Consider the following 24285-nt stretch of genomic DNA (forward strand, 5'->3'; position numbering starts at 1 on the left):
AGCTCAGAGGCCGGCAAGGCAGGCGGGGAACCTTGGCTTCCTCCGTCACTGGAGCAAGCAAGCCTCCTGTTCACTTCAGCTGCCTGGCAGCCGGCCGCCATCTTGATTTGCAGTTAATTTGCATATCGCCCTGATTAGCCAATGGGTAGGGTAGCGAAGTTACGGTTAATTACCATGTTTCTCTTTTATTAGATAGGATGCTTATATATTAGATTAAAGGTAATTGTTTTTATAATCTACTTCTTTTGTCTTCTTGATCAATTTCTGAGAAAGAGATGTTAAAATCTCCCTTTCTGTTTATTTCAGAGTAATTCATTGGCCACATTGGATAATCGATCATTGTTAAAGCTGGGTGATGGATACATGGGAATTCATTATGATATTCTTTGTACATTTGCATATGTTAAAGTTTTCCATTAAACAAGTTTAAAAATATCAAATCAGTCATTTTGATAATTATTTGATAACATTTTTAAATTTTTTTTTAAATTTATTGATTTCAGAGAGGAAGGGAGAGGGAGAGAGAGAGAGAGAAATATCAATGATGAGAGAGAATCATTGACTGGCTGCCTCCTGCACGCCCCCTACTGGGGATCGAGCCCGCAACCTGGGCATGTGTCCTTGGCCAGAATCGAACCTGGGACCCCCTCAGTCTGCAGGCCGACGCTCTAGCCACTGAGCCACACCAGCCAGGGCTATTTGGTAACATTTTGAAAATTAATCTTAAAATGTTCTTATGCTTCAATTAAGAAAAAAAGAAATGACCTCCCTCCCATCTCTGTCCCTATTCTCTTGTGCGTTTACATTGTAGGAGCAGAACATATGAGCACCTCCGTCCATAACCACTCTCCATGGCCTTCAGTTACCTTCTTCTATAATTCTTTGGATGATTAATTTTTGAGGGGGTGTCCTAGATTTTCTGATTTCTGCTTTTAAAATCACAATTTGTATATTGAGAATATTGTTTTCTCCACATATAGTTAATAGGGTATAATAATAATAATAATTGTAGATTCTCTTCAATCTATTACAGGTGGTTATTGGAGATCATGAAGGGGTAGTTTTGTGCTTTGGCATGAAGAAAGGAGAAGCAGTGGTATGTACAGCATTTTTAGGGGAAAACAAGAATTTCTAAAAGAGAAACACACCACTTATTGCATAATCCTAGGTTAAAAATTTTCTAAAATTCAGTGAAAAATGGGTTGTGCGGGAAATAGTTATATGAAGTACGAGGCTACAGACAGCACAAGAGTCATTTGCCCGCTATTTGTGAAACACCTTTGGCAGCCTATGGTGATTTATCAGTTTTGTGTGCTGAGTAGCAAATTACCTCAAACTTAGGGGCTTAACACACGTTTATTATCTCAGTTTCTCTGGGCCAGGAGTCTGGGCTCAAATTTTCACATGGCTACAGTGGAGATGCCAGCCAGGCCCTATTCCCTTCCGGAGCTCAAAATCCTGTTCTAAACTCACATGGTTTTTGGCAGAATTCAGATCCTTGCTGTTGAAGGACTGAGGTCACCACTTATTGCTGTCTGTAAGCCAGGGTGGGTCTCAGCTTCTGGAGCCCCCACAGTTTCTTGCCCTCTCCCAGGCCCTCACAGCGTTGTGACCTCCTGCTCGGACCAGCAGGAAAACCTGCCAGGTCTCTAAGATGCAGGGTCACATAGCACAGTGTTCCATGGAGGTGACTGTCCCTCACCTTTGCCACTCCATGTAACCTAATCAAGGAAGTGGTTATTACAGCATCACAGCCACAGATCATAATTTACAAGGAATGGGTTTGAGATGGGAACTCTTATATTCGTTATACTTTATATGGGATTTACAAAAAGATGAAGTGAAAACCATCAGAAAATTAATATTTCCATTATTCGTATATCCTCTCAGATATTTTATTTTTATTATTATTATTATTTAAATCCTCACCTGAGCGCCCTGATCGGTTTGGCTCAGTGGATAGAGCGTCGGCCTGCGGACTCAAGGGTCCCAGGTTCGATTCCAGTACCGGTTTGGCTCAGTGGATAGAGCGTCGGCCTGTGGACTGAAGGGTCCGGGTCCTCTCTATCCCTCTCCCTTCCTCTCTGTAAAAAATCAATAAAATATATTTAAAAAATAAATAAATAAATAAATAAATCCTCACCTGAGGATATTTTTTCATTGATTTTTAGAAAGAGAGGAAGAGAGAGGGAAAGACAGAGAGAAATATCGACGTGAGAGAAACACATTGATTGGTTGCCTCCTGCACTTGCCCCGACCGGGGCCTGGGCCAGGGAGGAGCCTGCATCCGAGGTACGTGCCCTTGATCAGAATCAAACCTGGGACCCTTTGGTCTGTAGGCCGACGCTTTATCCACTGAGCCACACCAGCTAGAGCTTCCTCTCAGATATTTTAAAGTCACAGAAGAGAAGAATCTGATGCCAGTAATAAAATGGAGAATAAGCAGGAAGAAACTAATACCAATGTTGTTTCCCATTCAATAGAGAAGTAGTAAGTGAAGGTTTCCAATAAATTATGTAGTTATTTATACTACTGACATTTATAAAAATTATAGAGAAACTAGGAGAGGTTAGTTTTAAAAAGAAGATTCAGTGTAACAACATGCCCATTGGAACCAGGGGGGGAATCTTGTGAAAATGCAGATTCTCATTCTGTAGACCTGGGGTTGGGCCTGAGGTTCTGCATTTTTACAAAGTAGTGATGTAATGCCACTGTTCAGCGAGCTCTACTCTGAGTTGCAAGGGTTTAGGTTTTAATGATGTCACTGAAATATGTGTGGGAAAAGTATTCCAGAATTTCAAGATATTTAGCAAAAAACCCAGAAGACCTACTGAAATAAATTTGTATCTAAAAGTATTTCTATATAGTAGAACTATAGTATTTTTGTAAATTTAAAATGCCAGCTTTTTTACAGTAAAGGAAAATGCTCTTAGTAACTTTGTCTACTTAATTTCACCCCATGATTCCTGCAGGCAGTGTTCAAGACTTTACCGGGGCAGAAGATCGCAAGACTGGAGCTAGGAGGCATTCTTAACACACCCCAGGAGAAAATTTTTGTTGCTGCGGGATCTGAGATTCGAGGTTTCACAAAAAGAGGAAAACAGTTCCTCTCTTTTGAAACAAACCTCACTGAAAGCATTAAAGCTATGTATGTTTATTCTCTTTTTTAATATTTCTTTTTACATTTTTAACATTTTGGAAAGGTGACAAACATTTGATTAAGTATCATACCATAACAGGTTTTCTGGGAAATAAAATTGACTAAAGGTATTTTATTATTTGGAAATTAAATTTGACCTAGAATCAATATAAAATCAATGGGTTATTGAAATGTTTTCTTGTTAAGACTTTTATAGTATTTATACATTTATTCTATTTTCTTTTAATATATTTTACTGATTTCAGAAAAGGAGGGAGAGGGAGAGAGATAGAAACCTCAGTGATGAGAGAGAATCATTGATCGACTGCCTCCTGCACACCCCACACTGGGGATCGAGCCTGACCAGGCATGTGCCCTGACCAAGAATTGAACTGTGACCCCCTGGTTCATAGGTCGATGCTCAACCACTAAGCAATGCCAACTGGACTACATTTATTTTTGACTGGTTGACTCAGTTATGATTTATAATCAAGGGATAAAAGAAAAAAGTGGAAGAAATCTCTCGATGTTTAAGTTTCTGTTTCTTTGCTGTCTGATAGTTCCAGTTTCAAGGTAGCATCATTTTCTCAGAAGGCTAGCCATCAAAGTTAATGGCTACCAATAGGGTATAATTTCAGGTGGATCAGGTAAGACTCTAAGTGAAAAATAGCTCTTTCAGTGGTTTCCTGATGCAGTTAACATGTTAGGTTTTGAATCTTGGAAAGGGCTTTAAAGTTCAACTCATCTACTGTTTCTCAAACCTGCTACTTAGGAGAAGCGCCTAGAAGCCTGAATCAAGAGATTCCTTGCCTGGCCGGCATGGCCCAGTGGTTGAGCTTTGAGCTGTGAACTAGGAGGTGGGGGTTCAATTCCCATCAAGCACATGCCCTGGTTGCCTAGATTGCAGCTCGATCCCCACTAGGGGGCGTGCAGGAGGCAGCCAATCGATGATTCTCTCTCATCATTGATGTTTCTGTCTCCCTCCCTCTCCTTTCCTCTCTGAAATTAATTTTTAAAATATATTTTTAATTAATTAATTAATTATCTTAGAAAGAGCAATTCCTTGTCCTATGTTGTACCTGCAGAATCAGAATCATTAGGAGTAGGTTAGAAGAAGACAGTCCTTCATCTGAATCTGATGCAGCCTCGATGTGTAGGCAGCCAGGCCTCGGTTGGAAAAGTACTGGTTCAGTCCCGAGTTCTGTGTATGCACAGCTCTCTGATCCATGCACGCACATGCCCTGACTTCAGGGCTGCAAAGCCTGAGCTTGGTGAGATTAGATAAGAATTAAACAATGGCAAGTGGAAGTACATTCAGAGCTTTAGCAAAAATATAGTACTTTTGAAATGCTTTTGTAGACAGACATAGCCAATGAGGATTGTGAAATACTACAATCAAAGTAATAAGTAGTTATTAACATGCCTCCACATTTAGAAAGGTATGTGGAGCCCTATCTGGTTTGGCTCAGTGGATAGAGCGTCGGCCTGTGGACTGAAGGGTCCCAGGTTTGATTCTGGTCAAGGGCACATGCCCGGATTGTGGGCTCAATCCCCGGTGGGGGGGTGGGGGGGATACAGAAGGCAGCCAATCAATGATCCTCTCTCATCATTGATGTTTCTATCTCTCCCTCTCCCTTCCTCTCTGAAATCAATAAAAATATTTTTTTTAAAAAAAGGTGTATAGACAGAGTGTTCCCCCCAATATTTCCAGTACCCACCTGGGACCATGCATAGTTCTTACAATATTACTACATTCCCTATGCTGTACTTTATATACCCATGGCTATTTTGCAATAAAGAGTCTAGTTTTTATTTTTTTTAATATATTTTTATTGGTTTCAGAGAGGAAGGGAAAAGGAGAGTGAGAAACATCAATGATGAGAAACAATCATTGATCGGCTGCCTCCCGCACACTTCCTACTGGGGATTGAGCCTGCAACCCGTGCATGTGCCCTGACCAGGAATCAAACCATAACTTCCTGGTTCATGGGTCCACTCTCAACCACTGAGCCACACCAGCTGGGCATTTCTTTTTTAGAGAGAGTGGAAGGGAGGGGGAGATACAGAGAGAGAAACATCGATATGAGAGAGAGACATTAATTGGTTGCCTTCTGCACACACCCTGACCAGGCCTGCGATTGGACCTGCATCCGAGGTACGTGCCCCTGACTGGAATAGATCCAGGGACCCTTCAGTCCATGAGCTGACATTCAACCATTGAGCCTGGCCGGGGCTAGGAGTCTGGTTTTTATTTATTTTATTTTTTTAAATATATTTTATTTATTGTTTACAGAGAAGAAGGGAGAGGGATAGAGAGTTAGAAACATCAATGAGAGAGAAACATCAATCAGCTGCCTCCTACACACCCCCTACTGGGGATGTGCCCACAACCAAGGTACATGCCCTTGACTGGAATCGAACTTGGGACCCTTTGGTCCGCAGGCCGACGCTCTATCCACTGAGCCAAACTGGTTAGGGCTAGGAGTCAGTTTTTTAAACTGTTTTTACTGGAGTGGCAGAGGTGGATGAAAAGGCTGTTTACTTAATTTTTTAAAAATGACCTGAAAATCCACATATTTATAAGGTTGCATAAGAAAACAAGGTTATAACTTAAAAATATTCAGTAAGGAAATTGACACCTATAAATGGGTTACCACTCTCACATGCTTTCTGGCTTAACGTTTCCATGTATCTCACTTTTGTCAACGATAGTGATTGCCAAGTAGTACTCTGGACAATGCAATGCAAATACAATACAGATGAATTTCAAAATGAAATTACAAATAATAAAAAAAGATGTGGAATTCATTAGGTGGATAGACATGATACGCAGCGTCACAAAGTAAAGTCACCTGAGCAATAATTAAAGAAGAGAAAATCAATGAGGATTATTATAGGATAAGGAATAATCTCAGTATCAAAATGTTCTAAGTACACCTTAGAGGTGAATAACTGAATCCTTCAAGTAAAACCTCAGTAGCCCTAACTGGTTTGGCTCAGTGGATAGAGCATCAGCCTGCAGACTGAAGGGACCCAGGTTTAATTCCTGTTGAGGGCACATGCCTTGGCTGTGGGCCCAATTCCCCACTAGGGGGCGTGCAGGAGGCAGCTGGTCAATGATTCTCTCTCATCATTGATGTTTCTATCTCCCTCTCCTTCCTCTCTGAAATCAATAAAAATATATTTTAAAAAAATAATTTTTAAGAAAACCTCAGTAACCTCTTTATGATCGCATGGTAATAGCAGGAGTGGAAGATACACACTAGTCGATAAATTTTTTCAAAAAACTTCAGCTGCTCCACTGAAAACTGGATTCAGTCTTGCAATTTAGAACATAGTTGTGATTACTGCCTAAACTGTACTCAATATAGTTTGAAATGCACTTGTTTTCATTTCTTTTTTCAAGATAAAATTCTGAAGAAGGCATTTTTCCCACTGTTAGCATTTAAAGTAGAGTCACTTCAAATAGCCTTTTCTAGGCATTACAGTGTTGTAGTAAGAAAGCTAACGCTAGCGTTAAAAACCACCTGAGTTGCAGTCCACTCCTCTGCCTGCTAGCTGTGCGCCATGAGGCAAATTACTTAACATTTTATTTTCACCTGTGAAAAGGGATGGTCATGGTCCTTATTTACACAGTTCGAGGACTGAGCTAATGCGTGTGAATCACTTAGGGCAGTGCTCGCACAGAGTACGCATTCAAAAACAGTTACTTTTTGACACATTATTTATCATCAGATATAGATGATTGTCATTATCTTGTCTTTTCAGTTTTCAAAATCAGTGTTATACCAAAAAGCTAGAAATTAAGTGGTGAGAGATGAAAAAACCTGTTTAAGTTTGTGATCAAATGATAGGAACACTGTATAAAGAAGCTTTTATTTTTACATGTGCAAAAAATTAGTTTTTTATGCTTATGTTTTAAAAGATGGATGTTTTAAAGTACTTTCCATGTTCTCAGGCACATATCTGGCTCAGACCTCTTTCTCAGTGCGAGTTACATCTACAGCCATTATTGTGACTGCAAAGACCAGCATTATTACCTTTCCGGGGACAAAATCAATGACGTCATCTGCCTTCCCGTGGAGCGACTGCCTCACCTGACGCCGGTGCTGGCCTGCCAGGACCGGCTTCTCCGCGTTTTACAGGTGGCTATTATTTGCATCTTTGTAATTTTTCATCTTTTAGGTAAATGAATATTGATAAACAATGTCTGCTTAAGATAAATTATTTTAGTGGTTACTACCATTTTAAATGCCCTACTTAAAATTATATCTGGAAGTTTTTTAGAAATGTTTTAATTTATAACTAATTTTGTTTACTTGAGGCAAATGTGTTCAGATCTTTGGCAAGTTTTTAGAGAGGCATATATGGAAAAAAGGGTAATTTCCCGCCCCCGCATGACTTTGCGCTAATACAGTCAGAATGGAGTACCTTAACTACAAAAACCCTTCCCAGTTTTTCTTTTCCTTTTTTTTTTCTTTTCCCATCACTCTCCCCTCTCCCAACAAATAAAATTAAAGGAGGGAATTGGTTTGGGGAGAGGTTTTGGGCTTTAAAGGGACGTTGAGATCAGGGTTGCGTCATGGAGTTTCTCCTGTTTGTGACGGTATGTGGAACAGAATAAGCACTCAGCAGATACTGGTTAGACGAGTGAGTGATAGAGGGAAAATTAAAAACCATAATTGGCTAAAACAACTGCTTGAGGCCATTGTTACTAGTCATGATGGCTATAACCATGTCAACTATGTCTTCTTGAAAGTAACTTTTCAGCCCTGGCCGATGTGGCCTCGTTGGTTGGGCGTTGTCCCGTGCACGAAAGGTTGCTGGTTCGATTCTGGGTCAGTGCACATGCCCAGGTTGTGGGCTCGATCCCCTGTAGGAGGTAGCAGCCGCTCTCACATTGATGTTTATCTTTCTCCTTCTCCATTCCTCTCTCTCTCTCTAAAAATCAATAAAAATTACGTTTAGAAAAGAAAGTAACTTTTTCAATAAAATACACACACCAAGACCCATAAAATAAAGTTTAAGTGCAAATAACATGTAACAGGTGGATTAATTGGTTCAGAAACAGGCCGATGATAGTGCAGTGAATGAAAGTCCAGCTGTTTATTCTGTGCCCCCCCTGGGATTTCATAGCCAGATGGCCATTTCTTGGCATTAGCCCTTTTATAAAAGGGAAAGTTCAGTGGTTCTGTGCGGTTTTATTTTTTCCCTAAGGTGAATTAAAGTAATGCTGAAGGCTCATTCTAGAGACTGGAGAGATTCATTTCTCCCTCGCCTGTGCTCCCAGATAGGAATCATTTGAATAAGGCTTTTTAGGAGCTGGCTGGCACTCGATTAGAGACTGATGTGGCTGAATTCTAGGATTCTGCTCCGTTTACAAGAAGAGCTCCATATGCTTATTGGAGAGGGGAAAAAATCCCCAAGGGTTTATGGAAAACAAAAAGTTGTAGTCTTCCCTCTGCCCTGCACATTTCTCCCTGCTCCCCATCTGCCTTGCTAGGCGGCTGCTGCGCCAGAGGTACCTTTTGTGTTTATATAGTTACTAGAGGCCTGGTGCACGAAATTTGTGCACTCGGGGGCGGGGAGGGGGATCCCTCAGCCCAGCCTGCACCCTCTTGCAGTCTGAGAGCCCTCGGGGGATGTCCGACTTCTGGCTGAGTGGCGCTCCCCCTGTGGGAGTGCACTGACCACGGCGGGACAGCTCCTGCATTGAGCATCTTCCCTTGGTGGTCAATGCGCATCATAGCGACCAGTCATTCTGCCATTCGGGTGATTTGCATATTAGCCTTTTATTATATAGGATATGTAGGTGTCTGTAAATTTTTTAATGTTATCCTATATAATAAAAGCCTAATATGCTAAGTATCCGGTCGTCTGTTCAACCAATTAAAGCGTAATATGCTAATGATATGCTAAGGCCACTCAACCACTCGCTATGATGTGCACTAACCACCAGGGGGCAGATGCTCCAACTGGTAGGTTAGCTTACTGCTGGGGTCCGGCCGATTGGGACTGAGTGAGATGGGCCGGACATGCCCTGGAGCTCTCCCGTGGTCCCTCCCTGGCTGGTCAACCTCCCATGTCCCTCCCTGATCCCGATCATGCACCAGTAGGGTCACTCAGCCTGGCCTGCGCCCTCTCGCAATCCGGGACCCCTCAGGGGATGTCGGAGAGCCGGTTTTGGCCCAATCCCACAGGCCAGGCCGAGGGACCCCACTGGTGCACGAATTCGTGTACCAGGCCTCTAGTTTTAAATAAAAGCTAAAGCATATGGCTCTCTTGTATATTCTAAATGTATTTAAACTTTTTACTCTAATTTTGCAAATTCTTGTCATTGAGTGATTTATCATAGATGTTCTTTCCATGTGAGTATGTGTACTTCTGCCTCATTCTTTATAGTTTCACAAATACTATGCACTTAATAAAAGCATTCCAAGTGGCAAAATGGAAAAAGAGACAAAGAACCTAACTTGTTTCCTTGTCTAAATAGCAGGTCCTCCTGCCTCACTGGACGGGTTTTGGAAATGCCCAAAGGCAAGGCCAGAACTTTTCCTAGGAAGTAACTGCGGGCCTGTCCGCACGTTCGAATGTGCTCTTTGTTAGCGGACAGAAGCAAAATGTTCCTGGTAGTTTTGTTAGGAAACTGACCAGTGACAGGTTTTCAGACAAACAGAGGAGTTAAAATGAAAAGCATTGAAAGTGGAGGATATTTTAAATATTTATCTTCTTGATCTTTACACTTTATATATTTTTTACTTTAAAATGAACCAGGAGGTCACCGTTTGATTCCTGGTCAGGGCACATGCCCAAGTGGCTGGCTCAATCCCCAGCAGGCAGCCAATCAGTGATTCTCTCTCATCATTGATGTTTCTATCTCTCCCTTTCCTTTCCTCTCTGAAATCAATAAAAAAAAATACTTAAAAAATAAAATAAAACGAATTAACACATGCAGAATTGCTAACATGCAAGTTAATATTCGCAACCTAATTTTTTCTGCAGTTTTATTCCAGAGTTCATTAGGAGTATTGATGTTATCTCTGAGTGCCTGTATTCTTTTAAATTTGTATTCTGGCCCTGGCCGGGTGGCTTAGTTGGTTAGAGTGTCATCCCGTACACCAAAAGGTTGCTGGTTCGACCCCTGGTCAGGTGCGTATGAGAGGGAACTACTTGATGTTTCTTTCTCTCTCCCTTCCTCTCTCTAAAAATCAATAATAAAAAAAAAAGAACATACCCTCAGATGAAGATTTAAAATAAAGAAAAATTTTTTTTAAAAAAATTGTATTCTGTTTGTTTTAAAATACTTGTTCTCCTTCAGGGATCAGACGTGGTATTTGAAATTGAAGTTTCTGGCCCACCTACTGTCTTAGCTCTACACAATGGAAATGGCGGTAATCATTTCATTTTTCACAGTCAGATAAGGGAGTGCCTTATGTGAAGTCAAGATATTTCAGGTATTAATCATTTAACCATATATAAAGTGAAAATGGGAGCTTGTGGAAGGAACATGAACTGGAACTGAGATGGTGGTTATCTGACAACTTGCCAGCCACTAACAGTAATGAGTTATTGCACTGAATTTTGAGTGTTCACATCTTAAAATTAGATAAGGAAGAGTCTCACCTCTAATGGTTATAAAATGATATGAGTATATAACCATCCTCCCAAATTAAGTTTTCTGTCTCTATATATTATTTTTTAAATGAGATTTTACCTGAAAGGCAATATATGTGAAAATATTTTAATTTTAAAGAGATGAGTTGTGGGTAAGCTTATGTTGGCTGTACCTGTGACTAGGTGACTCTGGAGAAGACGTGTTGTTTGGAACGTCAGATGGAAAACTTGGGCTCGTTCAGATCACTGCGCCCACGCCAGCACACAAGTGGGAAATTCAAAATGAGAAAAAGAGGGGAGGTATGTTTTTTATGTTGTTCAGATTCTGAAATTTTGGTAATTATTGAATAAAGTATCTTAGATTATATAGTTCATTCTCTTTTATTCATTCAGAGAATGTATATAGAAGACTTGGCAATTCACAGAGCTACCTCAGCTGTATTTACTATTTATTTATTGGGTCTATCATATTTTTGGTATAATTTGTTAAAAATAAGACATGCTAGTAGTAATTTGGAATGGATCGGCTCTAATGGGCTAGTGTCCATCTATAACGTCATTCTATGCTCAAATCCACTTTGCATTGTTTGGTATAGGGAATAAATTAGAATTTGGGGGTACTGGTTTGAAGCAAGGAAGAAGTGCATGAGGGAACTATTCCTGTTTTCTCAGGAATATATACATTCTAAGGGTAACTTGTATCTGACGTGGCAGGTAGTGAGATGGCTGTTGATAAGGACAGCATGTCCATTCATGTACTTATTCCTTCAACAAACACTTGTTAGGAAAGACAAAGGATAAACAAATAAGATAGTTTCAAGTAGTCAGTCACCTGCAGAAAATGTAACAGAGAATGATGATGGGTAGAAGGAGGAGGACTTCCTTTAGACTGAGTGGGTGGTCATGGAAGGTGTCTTATCAGAGGTGAAATTTGAGCTCAGATCTGATTGATAAGAGAAGGAGTTGGTCAGAAGGCTTGAGGCAGAGGTAAACATGGTTCGTTTGAAAAGCATTTGAAGACCAGTGTGACCACACGCCTTAGCGTGGCCTGGATGAAATCAGAGGGGTAGGGAAGGGCCAAGTCACGTAGGTCTTTGTGAGTCTTGGAAAAGGGTTTGAATTTAATCGAAGTGCAGTGGGACGTCAAACAAAAAAACGCTCCATGGAGAATGGATTTTGAAGGAAGCAGGTGAAAATTGGAAGCACGGAAGTCAGTTTGGAAATTACTGTTGTCGTCGTTATAATTTCTCCTGGTTTAGGCTTGAGATACAGCAGCCTGGACTAGGCTAATGGTAGTTGCAAATGGAAAGTAGGTAAAGTTCATAGAATTTGCTCATGTGTTTGTTGTGGAAGTGAGAAAAAGAGAAGAGTTAGAGATGTAGTCTAGATTTTTGGCCTGAGCAACGAGGTGGTATCAGACCGAGATGAGGAGAGGCTAGAAAAAGAGCATTATTACTGGCGTGTGACAAAGGGGTGCCAGGAGAGTTTTGTCGGGGGCTTGGAAAGTTTGAGGTGCAAATGATGTCTCAGAGAAGAGGCTGAGGAAGGACTTTGCTATGTAAGTCTGGAGAGAGGCAGAGCTGGGGGTGGAAATTGGGGCGCCATTGCCATGTGGACTCTATTTAAAGCCTTAGAAACAGACGAATGGGGAGAAACGAAAAGGGTGGGTACCTAATTGTGCTCAGTTATTCAGTGTGTTTTTCTCCATTCTATTTTTTAATTCTTACTTGGCATAAACTTAGCTATAATATAGTATTATTAATAACTTCTCTTTTCATTTTTAAAGGTATTTTGTGTGTTGACAGCTTTGACATTATGGGTGATGGAGTTAAAGATTTACTTGTTGGGAGAGATGACGGAATGGTGGAAGTGTACAGTTTCAATAATGCAAATGAGCCTGTTCTGCGCTTTGATCAAGTAAGTTCATTGTTCAAGACTGTGTGCTTCTTACTAATCAAATCACTAATTATAGACATGACTGTGATGGTTGGGTTTTCTTAAATGAAACATATTAAAATCTTGTGTTTGGCTTGAAATATTGCTGCTTTGAGATGCTCAGATCTGTGTTGCCTTCCAGCTGAATAATAAATTACTCTTCATTTGGCTTCTAAATATTGTATATCTAAGTATTAAATATGTTGCCTTAGTTTCTATAATGCAAAATAGGTTACAGGAGTAACGTGTTTGGTAACATAAATGAGGCTGTTGTTGGGAAGCAGTGAGGTCGCGGGGGAAGCTTCGGGTTGTGAGGACGATGTAAGATTGTCCGTGAGCAGAGGGAAGAGTCGCCCCTTCCCTGGGGTCTCCCCGAGGCTCCGCTGGGGAAGAAGGACGACCAGGTAAGAGTGTTTAGTTCACAAATTGTACGTGTCATCAGGCCTGTCATCCCTGGGCACAGAGGCGCAGGAGGAGCGTTCTGGCATCAACGCCTCCTTCGTGTTCGTGAAGCGATTTCTCTCGTCCGGGGTCTCCCTCCTGCCTCGGCCACAGCTCAGTATCAGCTGTTCTCTTTCTCTCAGTGGTACCTCCTAGTCTCAGCTTCAAGTGCCCATCAGCAAATACAAACGTCTTGGTGTATAGATAAAGTGTATTATGTAGGTAATAGAGATAAAAGTACTGTACAACTTAGTTTCTAGATTTATTTCCTATTTGTTCATCTTTGGTGTAAAAAATCCTCTTTAAAAACACTGGAATTTGCCCTGGCCAGTGTGGATCAGTGGTTGGCCCAGGCACCAAAGGGCTTGGGTTCAATTTCCCATCAAGGGCATGTACCTGGGTCGCAGGTTCATTCCCTGCCCAGGTTCCTGGCCCCCTGGTTGGGTGTGTTCGCAAGGCAACCAAGCAATGTATCTCTCTCTCTCTGCCCCCCGCCCCGCCCCCGTCTCTAAAAAGAAAAAATAAATCAATAGAGAGAATATCTTTGGGTGAGGATTAACAACAACAACAACAACAACAAAAACACTGGAATTTTCTGACATTTGTGCAGGGTTTTTGCCTTTCCAGTCTCAGTGTCTACATATACTAAGTGCTCAGTAAACATGTGGAATGTCTGGAGACAGGAAGTAAGTTTTGCGGCATACTGTAACATATCTGTGAAATGTTTAGTTACTAAGGACGTGTTTGATCTTAAATTTCTTTCAGGCGCTGTCTGAAAGCGTCACATCTATCCAGGGAGGTTGTGTGGGGAAAGACGGCTACGACGAAATCGTAGTGTCCACATATTCAGGTAGGGTGAAGGGTAATAGGCAGTTGAAGGAAGAATGGACAATAAAAATATAAATTTAGTAAATTGCTTTTGACACCTGTTTTTTAATGTGTTATTAGTAAGTCCCTCTTTTTAACATTTTTAAATTTTTTCATTTTTATTAAGTTATTTTTTACGTTTTTTATTGAATTTATTGAGGTGACATTGGTTAATAAGATTATATAGGTTTTGGGTGTACAATTCTATAATATTAGTATATCATCTGTGTATTGTACTGTTCTTTATCCCAAATAGTAAGTCACTCTTATCTATAGATTTTAAAAAATTATTGGTTAAAAAATAAGGGTATATTGATTTATAAAACAGTTAATATTTAAATAATACTTTTTAAGCCTGGCCGATGTGGCTCAGTGTCTGAGTATTGAGCTATGAATTAGGAGATCACTGTTCGATTCCCAGTCAAAGCACATGCCTGGATTGTGGGCTCGATCCCCAGTGTGGGGCGTTCAGGAGGCAGCCGATCAGTGATTCTCATCATTGATATTTGTATCTCTTTCCCCATCTCCCATACTCTCTAAAATCAATAAAAATATTTTTAAAAATGTTTGGCATATCACTAGTATCTTTGAAAGTTAAATAATATTCTTTGGTTTAAAAAGAAATTTAGTGTATGTTTTATTATTTAATATTTATTATTAATATAAGAAATACACATTTGTTATAAAATCTTGCTTGCTTTTAACTAGATCATTTTTACATTCTCACAACGTTATACAAGAGTTTAACAACATGAAAATAATTTTTGAAAAACGATTCTTATTCATCAGCTATTTTTGCATTTGTTAGAATGTGTTGACTTATTTCGTACTCGGAAACTAAAACTGTAAATTAAATGAAAGATCTCCTTAATCATAGTTTGCTAGTATTTCAGGCAAAGCAAAAATGGTTTCACAAAATGCTTACGTAATTTCCTTGTGGTTTGAATATTTTCCAGCTTCATTTCTTTTAGTTCTTGTTTTGTTTGGGTTTTGGAGAGGAGTGTGTGCTGGAGTGAGGTTGGTGCTGGTGGCGGGGGCAGTGGGCTGGGTTCCCGTGGCCCGTCGGCGCTCACGGTGCCGGTTGCATCCCTCCCCGCAGGCTGGGTGACGGGGCTGACCACGGAGCCAGTGCACAAGGAGGGCGGGCCCGGCGAGGAGCTCCGGCTCAACCAGGAGACGCAGCAGAAACTCTCCTGCCTGCGGTAACGTTGCATTCGTTTGCCTGTCAGTCTTCATCTCATGACGTGCGCAGTGGCTGCTGTTTTGGTTACTTATAGATGCAGTGTATTATATTGGAAGGAATTACACAGTCATTTATCACTTTTTAAATGAAAGTTTATCAGTTTGAGAAAATCAGCGGTAAATGCTGATGAATATTTCGGAGTGAGAAATACACTTTTCGTGTGCTGTACTGTGTGTGTATTGGCTTCTTCTTAGACGGAGAAGTATATTGTTTGTGTGGGGATAGTGGTCAAGTTTTGCTTTTTACAGGCATTAAAGCACTCACACTGCTCGAACCGGGTTGGCTCAGTGGATAGAGCGTTGGCCTGCAGACTGAAGGGTCCCAGGTTCGATTCCGGTCAAGGGCATGTACCTTGGTTGCAGGCACATCCCCAGTGGGGGGTGTGCAGGAGGCAGCTGATCGATGTTTCTCTCTCATCGATGTTTCTAACTCTCTATCCCTCTCCCTTCCTCTCTGTAAAAAAATCAATAAAATATATTTTAAAAAAAACTTCGATGTTTCCTCATCGATGTTTCTAACTCTCTATCCCTCTCCCTTCTTCTCTGTAAAAAATCAATAAAATATATTTAAAAAAATATTTATAATGCAGCTCACACCGATGGCTCTGCTCTCACTCATTCTAACGCTCACTGCCTCTGTGGGCCTCTCTGAATCCCTAACTCTGGCTTATACGTTTTCTTAGTGGAAATGAATAATGTTGACTTCCTTGGACCCAGGGTCTGCTTTGTAACCATTCAAACAGTTCCATTGAAGAGGTGGGTAGGGCTGAAACTTAGTGACTGCCCTTCCTACTCCAACCCTTGCCATCTCTTGGGGGAGTGAGGGCCAGTATTTGTTGGCTGGCAGTTGAGAGTTCAGAAGTGTTCTGGTTCCCTAAAGCCTCACCACAGTTCTCCTCACGCCCGTTCACCAAAGCCACCAGGACAGCAAGCTGTGCTGTGCGTGCAGCAAGGCGAGCAAGCAGAGCTCATGACGACTAGCTCCCACGCTCCCTCATGCCTTATGGTTACAACCAGGCGTGCCCCTCCTGACAGCACAAGGCGCTTCTGTCCGCTCCGTTCACTCAGCACCTGGGACGTAGGTGTGTGTGACACACTCAGCAACGGTCTTTCCCTTGGTTCACTGCACAGACCCCCTCCTCTCCTCCCAGATTTTCTCCTAAGTTGGGTAGCTAAGCCCATGTTCAACCCCCGTGACTGTCTGCTCTGTTTGCATATGGCCTTTCCCGGTCACGGGGGCCACTGCCTGCACTGCCCCTGCAGTTCAGTCCCAGCATCCTCCCCAGCACTGGACCGAGTGCCTGCTGCTCCACGCCTCATGATCACCCTGTGGGCCCCAGATGTGGGAGCTCTGCAGCCTCCTCCTCATTGTGTCTGTCTCCCTCGCGTCTTACCGAAAGGTGCATGTTCACTGGCTTCTGCTCAGGTCTGACGTGTTCCTGGGCCCGGACAGTCAGGTTCCCCTCCGCTTGGTGCTGCAGGTGCCGTGACCAGGCCGGCGTGTGAGCGTGGGCTGTCTGCAGCTGCCTCGATACTTACAGCTTTGTGTTAATGTGGCTCGTGTGGGACTGAGTAGGTGTTTTAATTTTTAGATTAGAGATAAATAATATGGAATCGTTTAGTGAGTCCTATAAGCAAAAATTCCGTTCCTATTAGTGTTACAGTTCTAGCTCAACCAATAAAAATCCATTCGCTGCCCCGGCTGGGTGGCTCAGTTGCTTGGAGTGTCGTCCCGTACAGCAGAAAGGTTGCAGTTTCTATCCCTGGTCAGGGTGCATCGATATTTCTCTCTCATTCTTCCCCCCTCTCTCACACCCTTCCTCTCTCCCTTCCTCCCTCTAAATAGGTCCTCAGGAGAGGGTTAAAAGAATCCATTTTGCAGAAGTAAATGTCTCAAATTTTTATAAACATTTTAAGGACCTCAGATGTTTATACTTACAGGTGACAGAGTTGTATCTGTTTTCCTCCAGGAGTGAGTTGGAGCAGCTGCAACTTAAGGTAACACAGGAAAGAGAGAGATATCAACAGTCTTCGCAGTCAAGCAAAGCAAAATCAGTGGTCCCTTCCTTTAGCATAAATGACAAGTTTACATTAAATAAAGACGATGCCAGCTACAGCCTTATCTTGGAAGTGCAGACCGCGATAGACAATGTCTTAGTGCAGGTAAGCAAAATGTCTAACCTGTAATGTGAATGTTGGTCTTTTAAATGTTATATTTAGTTTAGATAGTACTTTTAAAGGCTTATTTTAGTCTCCCATTAGATTATCAGTTTGCTCATAAATTACCAAAATTATAGCTTTACTTTATCCTGTGCATATTAAACAAAAGGCTGAGGCACTTAAGTTTGAGGATGAGTCAGAAAGGACACTAAGGATTTTGTACTTTGGCTAACCTTTAAGAGAATCTTAACAGAGATGCAACTTAGAAAACTGCAGCGTTTAATGCCCTTATTAGAATGTTTAAGCTTCAAATACTGAAATAAACAGCCCGCAGTACAGCTTGCATTACCAGCTCTTAGGGAGGTCAGTAGGCAAAGAACATAATCCCGAAGGTGAAATGTAGGGATTATAATGTACAACTTCATGCTTCAATATATTTAATGATTTCTTTAGTTGGAGTGACAAGGATGATAGTACAAAGAATGGAAAACAAGGAAATGATAGAAAACCCATCAGAAAATGAGAAAAGACTAAGGGGAGGAAGATAAGCTTTTAAAAGACGTGGATGAGAGATCAGATTATCAATCAAAACGTAAAGGCAGAAATCTCTCCTAACTCTAGCTCAGGACTGCCGCCTGGAACACCTCAGGAACCACATACACAGAGCACAGCGCAGGCATCGGCCTTGAGACTGCCTGCGGGGGCTGGATGGGGAAGGGGGGATGAGAAGTGCAGACTGGTAGTCACAAAACAGTCACAGGATGTAAAGCACAGTGTGGGGAATATAGCCAATAATATTCTAAGTATGTGGCATGCCAGGTGGGTACTGGGAATGTTGGGGGGAACATTTTGTATTGTATATGATTGTCTAACCACTGTGCTGTACACCTAAAGCTCATCCTATATAATAAAAGCCCAGTGACCAAAATGGAACAACCATGGCCCGGCCAGCCCCAACCCCCAGCAAGGACCCCTACCCCGATCAGGGGCATGGCCGGCCTGCAAACCGCCTGCAGCCCCTTACCCCAGTCAGCCCCGCCCCTTAGCAGGGACCCCCCCCCCCCCCTTACTAGGGGTGTGGCCAGCCTGCAAATCACCCATGGCCCCTCACCCCAGCAGGCACCGCTACCCAGCGAAGACCCCCACCCCAATCCAGGGCCCCCATCAGGGCAGGCCGGTTGGCCCCCGCCCGTGCACTGGGCTTCTATCCTATATAATCCTATATAATAAAAGGGTAATATGCAAATTGACCCTAATGGCAGAATGACCACTCAATCAGTCACTATGAGGTGCACTGACCACCTCTAGGTCCCTTTCCCCAGCCAGCAGGCTCCAATCGCCTGATGGCGAACGGGGAACTGGGGGTGGGTAGTGGGGGATGCCGGTGTCGCCAGGCCAAGGCCCCTGCCCGACAAGTCGCCCCACACACAGAGGGTGACCTGCGATGGGGGCAGGGACGGCGAGCAGGGGCGAATGCCCGACCCCAAGCCAGCAGATTCCGATTGCCCAATTGAGAACGGGGGACCAGGGGTCGGTGGCGGCGGGGGGCGGGGCCGGCTGCAGGCAGCCGGGGAAGATGGCCCTCATTGCAGGCCAGGGCTAGGGACCGTACCCATGCACGAATTTTGTGCGTCAGGCCTCTAGTACTAAATAATATGGAATGTAAACTGTAATTGAAAAATAAAATAAAAGAAACTACCTCTCCAGAGGAGACCAAAAATTCTCTCCTGTCTGTGTTACAGCTGAGGTTAAAATCAGTAAAAATGAACTGATATAGTCAGAAGGCCATGTGAGTATTTGCAGCCTCTGGTAACATTTTAGCACTGACAGAAATAGACGGGAAGATTATGCTTTTTTTAAAAAATATATTTTTATTGATTTTTTACAGAGAGGAAGGGAGAGGGATAGAGAGTTAGAAACATCGATGAGAGAGAAACATCGATCAGCTGCCTCCTGCATACCCCCTACCGGGGATGTGCCCGAAACCAAGGTACATGCCCTTGACAGGAATCGAACCTGGGACCCTTGAGTCCACAGGCCGACTCTCTATCCGCTGAGCCAAACTGGCAAGGGCGAAGATTATACTTTTCAGGGGAGAGTGAGATGATATTCTATGACTTCTGATCTCCCAAATTAGAAAACCATAGGTCATTATAATACTTATTCTCTATTATTATTCTCTACTTATTTTCTAGAAGTACATATTATCAAATATAAGAGAATTTATACTCTCAACTTTGAAGATGAACATAAGGAAAACCCTTAAAGAAAATAGGTTTTGAGAAAAAGTTTTAATTTTTCACCTGAACCTTTTTTTAATGTTGGCTGCAGAGTGATGTCCCCATAGACCTACTTGATGTGGACAAGAATTCCGCTGTTGTCAGCTTCAGCAGCTGTGACGCTGAGGTGAGTGAGAATAAGGAATTCCTCCGGCGACTTCATTCCTATTTTGCTATTTTGAATAAAGCCTACGAACACCACTAGGTTCTACATTTCTTCATCAGTTTCTCATTTTATAACCTTCCCCTCAAAACCTGCTTCTGCCCTTTCTTCATCCTCAGGTAATCCAGAAACCGGCCTTCCTAGATCCTTCCCTTCTCTGACCGTGAAATCCGATTAGTTCCTGCCAGTCCCGCTGTCCTGCCCCCTCTGCTCCCTCCACTGCTCTCAGCCGTCCAGCCCGCCCCCTGCTTGCCTGAACCACTCCCTCATCCCCTTTCTCTGTGGCCAGGATGCCCCGCTTCCAGCTGTGCTGTGCACTGTGGTGACAGCTCTCCCTAAAACACAGACATCACCGAGTCCTTCTAAACCTGTCTGAGCCTCCTCGTGTCCTGTGGCGTGTGAGCTAGATTCCTCCAGGATTCACTCTGCTTCCAGCTCCCACTGTCTCTCACAGCTCGACCTTCCTCATGCCCATTATTCCTGCCTCACTGAAGTGCTCGACGTTTCTTGAAACTGCGATGTAGTCTTATACGTTCCTACGTTTGAATGTGCTCAGTCCCTGCCAGCCCTTCCTCGCTTTCTCTGGGCTTGTTGGATCTTGCTTATTGTTCATCAGCAGACATTTATTGAGCACTTACTGTGTGCAAAGCGCCAAGGATGAGACTGTGTTGGAGCTTCTGGGCGCACTGTACCGCTGGGGAGCAGCCTGAGCGGGCGGGCTCCTGAGGAGGAGGGAGGGAGGGAAGCAAGGGCTGCCATGGCTGCGTGCCCAGCAGCCGAGCAGCAGACGGGCCGGGCCGCAGCGGGCATGTGGTTCTACACAGACAAAAGGGAGGAGTAAGAAGAACAGACAAAGAACAAAGTTGATCTCTATATTAGGGAATAATTTTCAACATAACATAGTTTCATAGTAAAGCTTTTTTTCTTGATAAGAAATTTTGTAACAGTTGTATTGTGTTATATACGGTTTGTCATCCCTGTTTGCAAATTACAACATAAAACATTAGGGTCTACATTTTTATCATCATTTTAAAAATTAATATAAACATAAGATCTTTCATTTGTAAATTACTGTGAAAGAGTAACCTTACTTACATCACTGCTGGATTCTTGGGAATGAGTATTTTATACTAATTTAAAACCTGCTTTCTGGTACGATAGCTTTATAAAAACTTTACTGTGGGGATTTCAAGTACATACAACAGTGGAAGAATAGTAGCATTATCTTCATGTACTCATCACCGACTTCAACATATGGCCAGTCTTATTTTATGCTATTTTAGTCGTTTAATATTTAATTTCAAGAAGTTATAATACTTGAAGTTATCTCAGCAACTTAATTCAGCAAACATTGAATTCCTGCAGTCAGCCATTGGTGGAAATACAGAGATGAGATATTTCTCAGTCCTCTGTGTTTGTGAAAATCAAAGACATCCTATACCAAACATTGATGTCTTTGTGTTTATAATATAAACATTAGGAGTTTTTACTATCCATTACATTTTTAGAACACAATATTTTAAAATGTTATTGTAGATATTCAAGATGGAAAGAGCATGAGCTTTAGAGTCTTCAAAGACATGAATTTGAATTCCAGTTTTATTAATCACTGGCTTTGGGGAGTTAACCCAACCCCTCATGCCTCAGTCTCTTCATCTGTAAAACTTACGGCATAGGAATAAGCAAGAAGCCTTTAGCACAGCGCCACCCACAGGAGAGTGAGTGCTTGGCAGACGGTGGCCATTATTGATGCTGTTTGTTCTGTTAAAAACAAGGCTTCATCCTTTTCCTTCACTTTGAATTCTACCCAGTCCAGTGACAACTTTCTTCTCGCCACTTACCGGTGCCAGGCAAATACCACAAGGCTGGAGCTCAAGGTAAAATGTTTGAAGTTACCTTTACTTGAAAGTCTGAACTTTGTTTTCTTATATCGGTATATTACAACATAAAATATAATTTCTTTGCATTAAATTTCTCCCTGAAATGAGTCATTTTTGAGTAATGACTTTTGAATAATCTCTTAGGCTTTAATTCAGCCCAGACCACTCTCTCTGCTGGTATCACTTAACCAAGCAACTTCTCTGAAATCCCCAGTCCTTCATTTCCTCCCACTGGACATTTGTTTTCTAATTTTCCCTTACGGAAAGTTTCAAACATGTAAACGTGAGGACTCCAGCCCCCCCCCCCCCCCCCGCCGGTGTTCCACTCACAGTCGTCTTGTTTATCCTCTCCCGCTCCATTGCAAATCATTTTGAAGCAAATATTTTGAAGGATATTTTATCATTTCACTTGTAAATAAATACTTTGGTACATATGTTTAAAAGATAACTCTTATTTTAAAAACATAACCACAAGCCCTAGCTGGTTTGGCTCAGTGGATAGAGCATCAGCCTGCGGACTGAAGGGTCCCATGTTCAGTTCCGGTCCAGGGCACATGCCCAGGTTGTGGGTATGATCCCCAGTGGGGGGCATGCAGGAGGCAGCTGATCAATGATTCTCTCTCATCATTGATGTTTCTGTCTCTCCTTCTCTCTTCCTCTCTGAAATCAATAAAAATATATTTTTTAAAAAACATATGACCTAAGAAAAATTAACAGTAATTCCTAGATGTCATCAAATATTTACTGTTCAGATTTCACTAACTTCTTCTTAATCCTCACCTGAGGCTATGTTTTATAGATTTTAGAGAGGGGAAGGGAGCGAGAGAAACATCGATCTGTTGCCTCCTGTATGAGCCCTGACTGGTGCTTGAACTGGCAACCTAGGTATGTGCCCTAACCAGGAATCCAGCTGGCAGTCTTTTGGTGCATAGGACGATGCAACCAACTGAGCCACCCAGCTGGGATGATTTTTGTTCCCAAGGATTTTTTTCATTGAGTTTTTTAGAGAGAATGGAAAGGAGGGGGAGAGACAGAGAGAGAAACATTGATGTGAGAGATATCAATGGTTACCTCCCACATGTGCCCCGACCAGGGCCGAGGACCGAGCCTGCAACCGAGTTACATGCCCTTGACCAGAAGCAAAACCACGGCCCTTCAGTCCACAGGCTCTACCACTGAACCAAACTGGCCAGGTCAGGTCATTTGGTTGTTGACGTATCTATATTTTCCTACTACCTGGATTTTTCTGGTTCCATTCCAGTGATATCATTTGTTACTATTTATTCTAGAGAAAATCTTTTAAAGTACTTTAGCAACATGATTACTTCTATAATTAAATATTGATTTTAGCACATAAATCTATTTAATTTGTAATGTGAGATTTATTTTTTTATTTTTGATACACTTATGATCTAAACATTAAGGAGAACAATAATGTTTTTCTGGTATTGCTGATCTTCTGAGTGTTTTTTTCAAGAGAGATGCTGCTACACAATTTTTTTACACAGAGTTAAGGAAGTTTCAGTTAAACGAAATTTTTTTCTAAACAATTTATTTTAGTCTACATTAAGTCCCCTTTCATGTATTTCAAAAGAAAAGTTGAAAACTGGAATAAGTTTATTACTAAAGGAATATACTTAAGCATATTTTATGTGACCTAATTAAACATTTTAAGTTACATTTTTACTGAGCAAGATGGTGCCAATTCATTTGGAAGTAGGCCTGAAAATATTAAAAAGCTATGTTCTTTTTTTTAATTGGGTACAAGCGTTTTTGTAGTTCAGAGAAAAGAATAAATGCCTGAAAGAGCCAAGAGAACTATGAAAAAGAAGAAAAGGTGGGACTTATCCTGCCGTGGGATAAAACATACTATGTGACTGTGATGAGACGCCTGCTATTGTAGGGTATTTATAAGGCCTAAATAAATAGACCATCCAACAAAATACTCTCTAGGAATAGACCCAGCACACATTTATTTATGGGGATGTAATGTGTGGCATTTGTATGTAGAGAAAGATTCACTAAGTTACTATTTCTTTTTTAAAAATAGGTGTTGGCACAACTAGCATTCATCTGGAAGAAAATTAAGCAGCTACTTATGTCATATATAAAAATATTTAGATGAATTAAGTACCTAGTTATTTAAAAAAGGAAATTTACTTGTCTTCCAGATAATGGGTGAATATCAATAAAATATAAAGACTACCTGTAAGTTGTTATAAAAAGACTACCCAGCCCTGGCCGGTGTGGCTCAGTGGATAGAGTGTCGGCCGGCGGACTAAAGGGTCCCAGGTTCGATTCCGGTCAAGGGCACGTACCTCGGTTGCAGGCTTCTCCCCGGCCCAGGCCTTGGTTGGGGCAAGTGCAGGTGGCAACCAATCGTTGTGTTTCTTTCACATCGATGTTTCTCTCTGTCTCTCCCTCTCTCTTCCACTATATAAAAAAAAAAAAAAATCAATGGAAAAATATCCTCGGGTGAGGATTAAAAAAAAGACAAAACTACCCAGCCCGGCTGATGTGGGCATTCGACCTGTGAACCAGGAGATCACGGCTTTATTCCCAGTC

General features: G+C 41.9%; 1 protein-coding gene and 1 long non-coding RNA gene across 3 annotated transcripts in view; one reads left to right on the forward strand and one right to left on the reverse strand.

The window, feature by feature from the left end:
• LOC106725573 overlaps window positions 1–19791 on the reverse strand; it is a 22684-nt gene extending 2893 nt beyond the window's left edge. Inside the window, exons 1-2 of the long non-coding RNA XR_001361456.1 lie at window positions 19702–19791; window positions 17178–17230 (exon numbers count right to left, since the gene is read on the reverse strand). This is a non-coding gene — a long non-coding RNA (uncharacterized LOC106725573). The remainder of the gene's footprint in view (window positions 1–17177; window positions 17231–19701) is intronic.
• Window positions 1–24285, forward strand: part of BBS7 (Bardet-Biedl syndrome 7) — a 39207-nt gene that overhangs the window by 4746 nt on the left and 10176 nt on the right. For both annotated transcript variants that reach the window (XM_014537110.1, XM_005863132.2), the window contains exons 2-12: window positions 1034–1096; window positions 2973–3148; window positions 7098–7284; window positions 10458–10530; window positions 10937–11053; window positions 12540–12670; window positions 13895–13979; window positions 15096–15198; window positions 17209–17401; window positions 19730–19804; window positions 21652–21717. In XM_014537110.1, coding sequence (XP_014392596.1) covers window positions 1034–1096; window positions 2973–3148; window positions 7098–7284; window positions 10458–10530; window positions 10937–11053; window positions 12540–12670; window positions 13895–13979; window positions 15096–15198; window positions 17209–17401; window positions 19730–19804; window positions 21652–21717 — 1269 coding nt within the window. The remainder of the gene's footprint in view (window positions 1–1033; window positions 1097–2972; window positions 3149–7097; window positions 7285–10457; window positions 10531–10936; window positions 11054–12539; window positions 12671–13894; window positions 13980–15095; window positions 15199–17208; window positions 17402–19729; window positions 19805–21651; window positions 21718–24285) is intronic.

This window comes from Myotis brandtii, unplaced genomic scaffold, assembly GCF_000412655.1.
Source record: "Myotis brandtii unplaced genomic scaffold, ASM41265v1 scaffold1722, whole genome shotgun sequence".
NCBI lineage: Eukaryota > Metazoa > Chordata > Mammalia > Chiroptera > Vespertilionidae > Myotis > Myotis brandtii.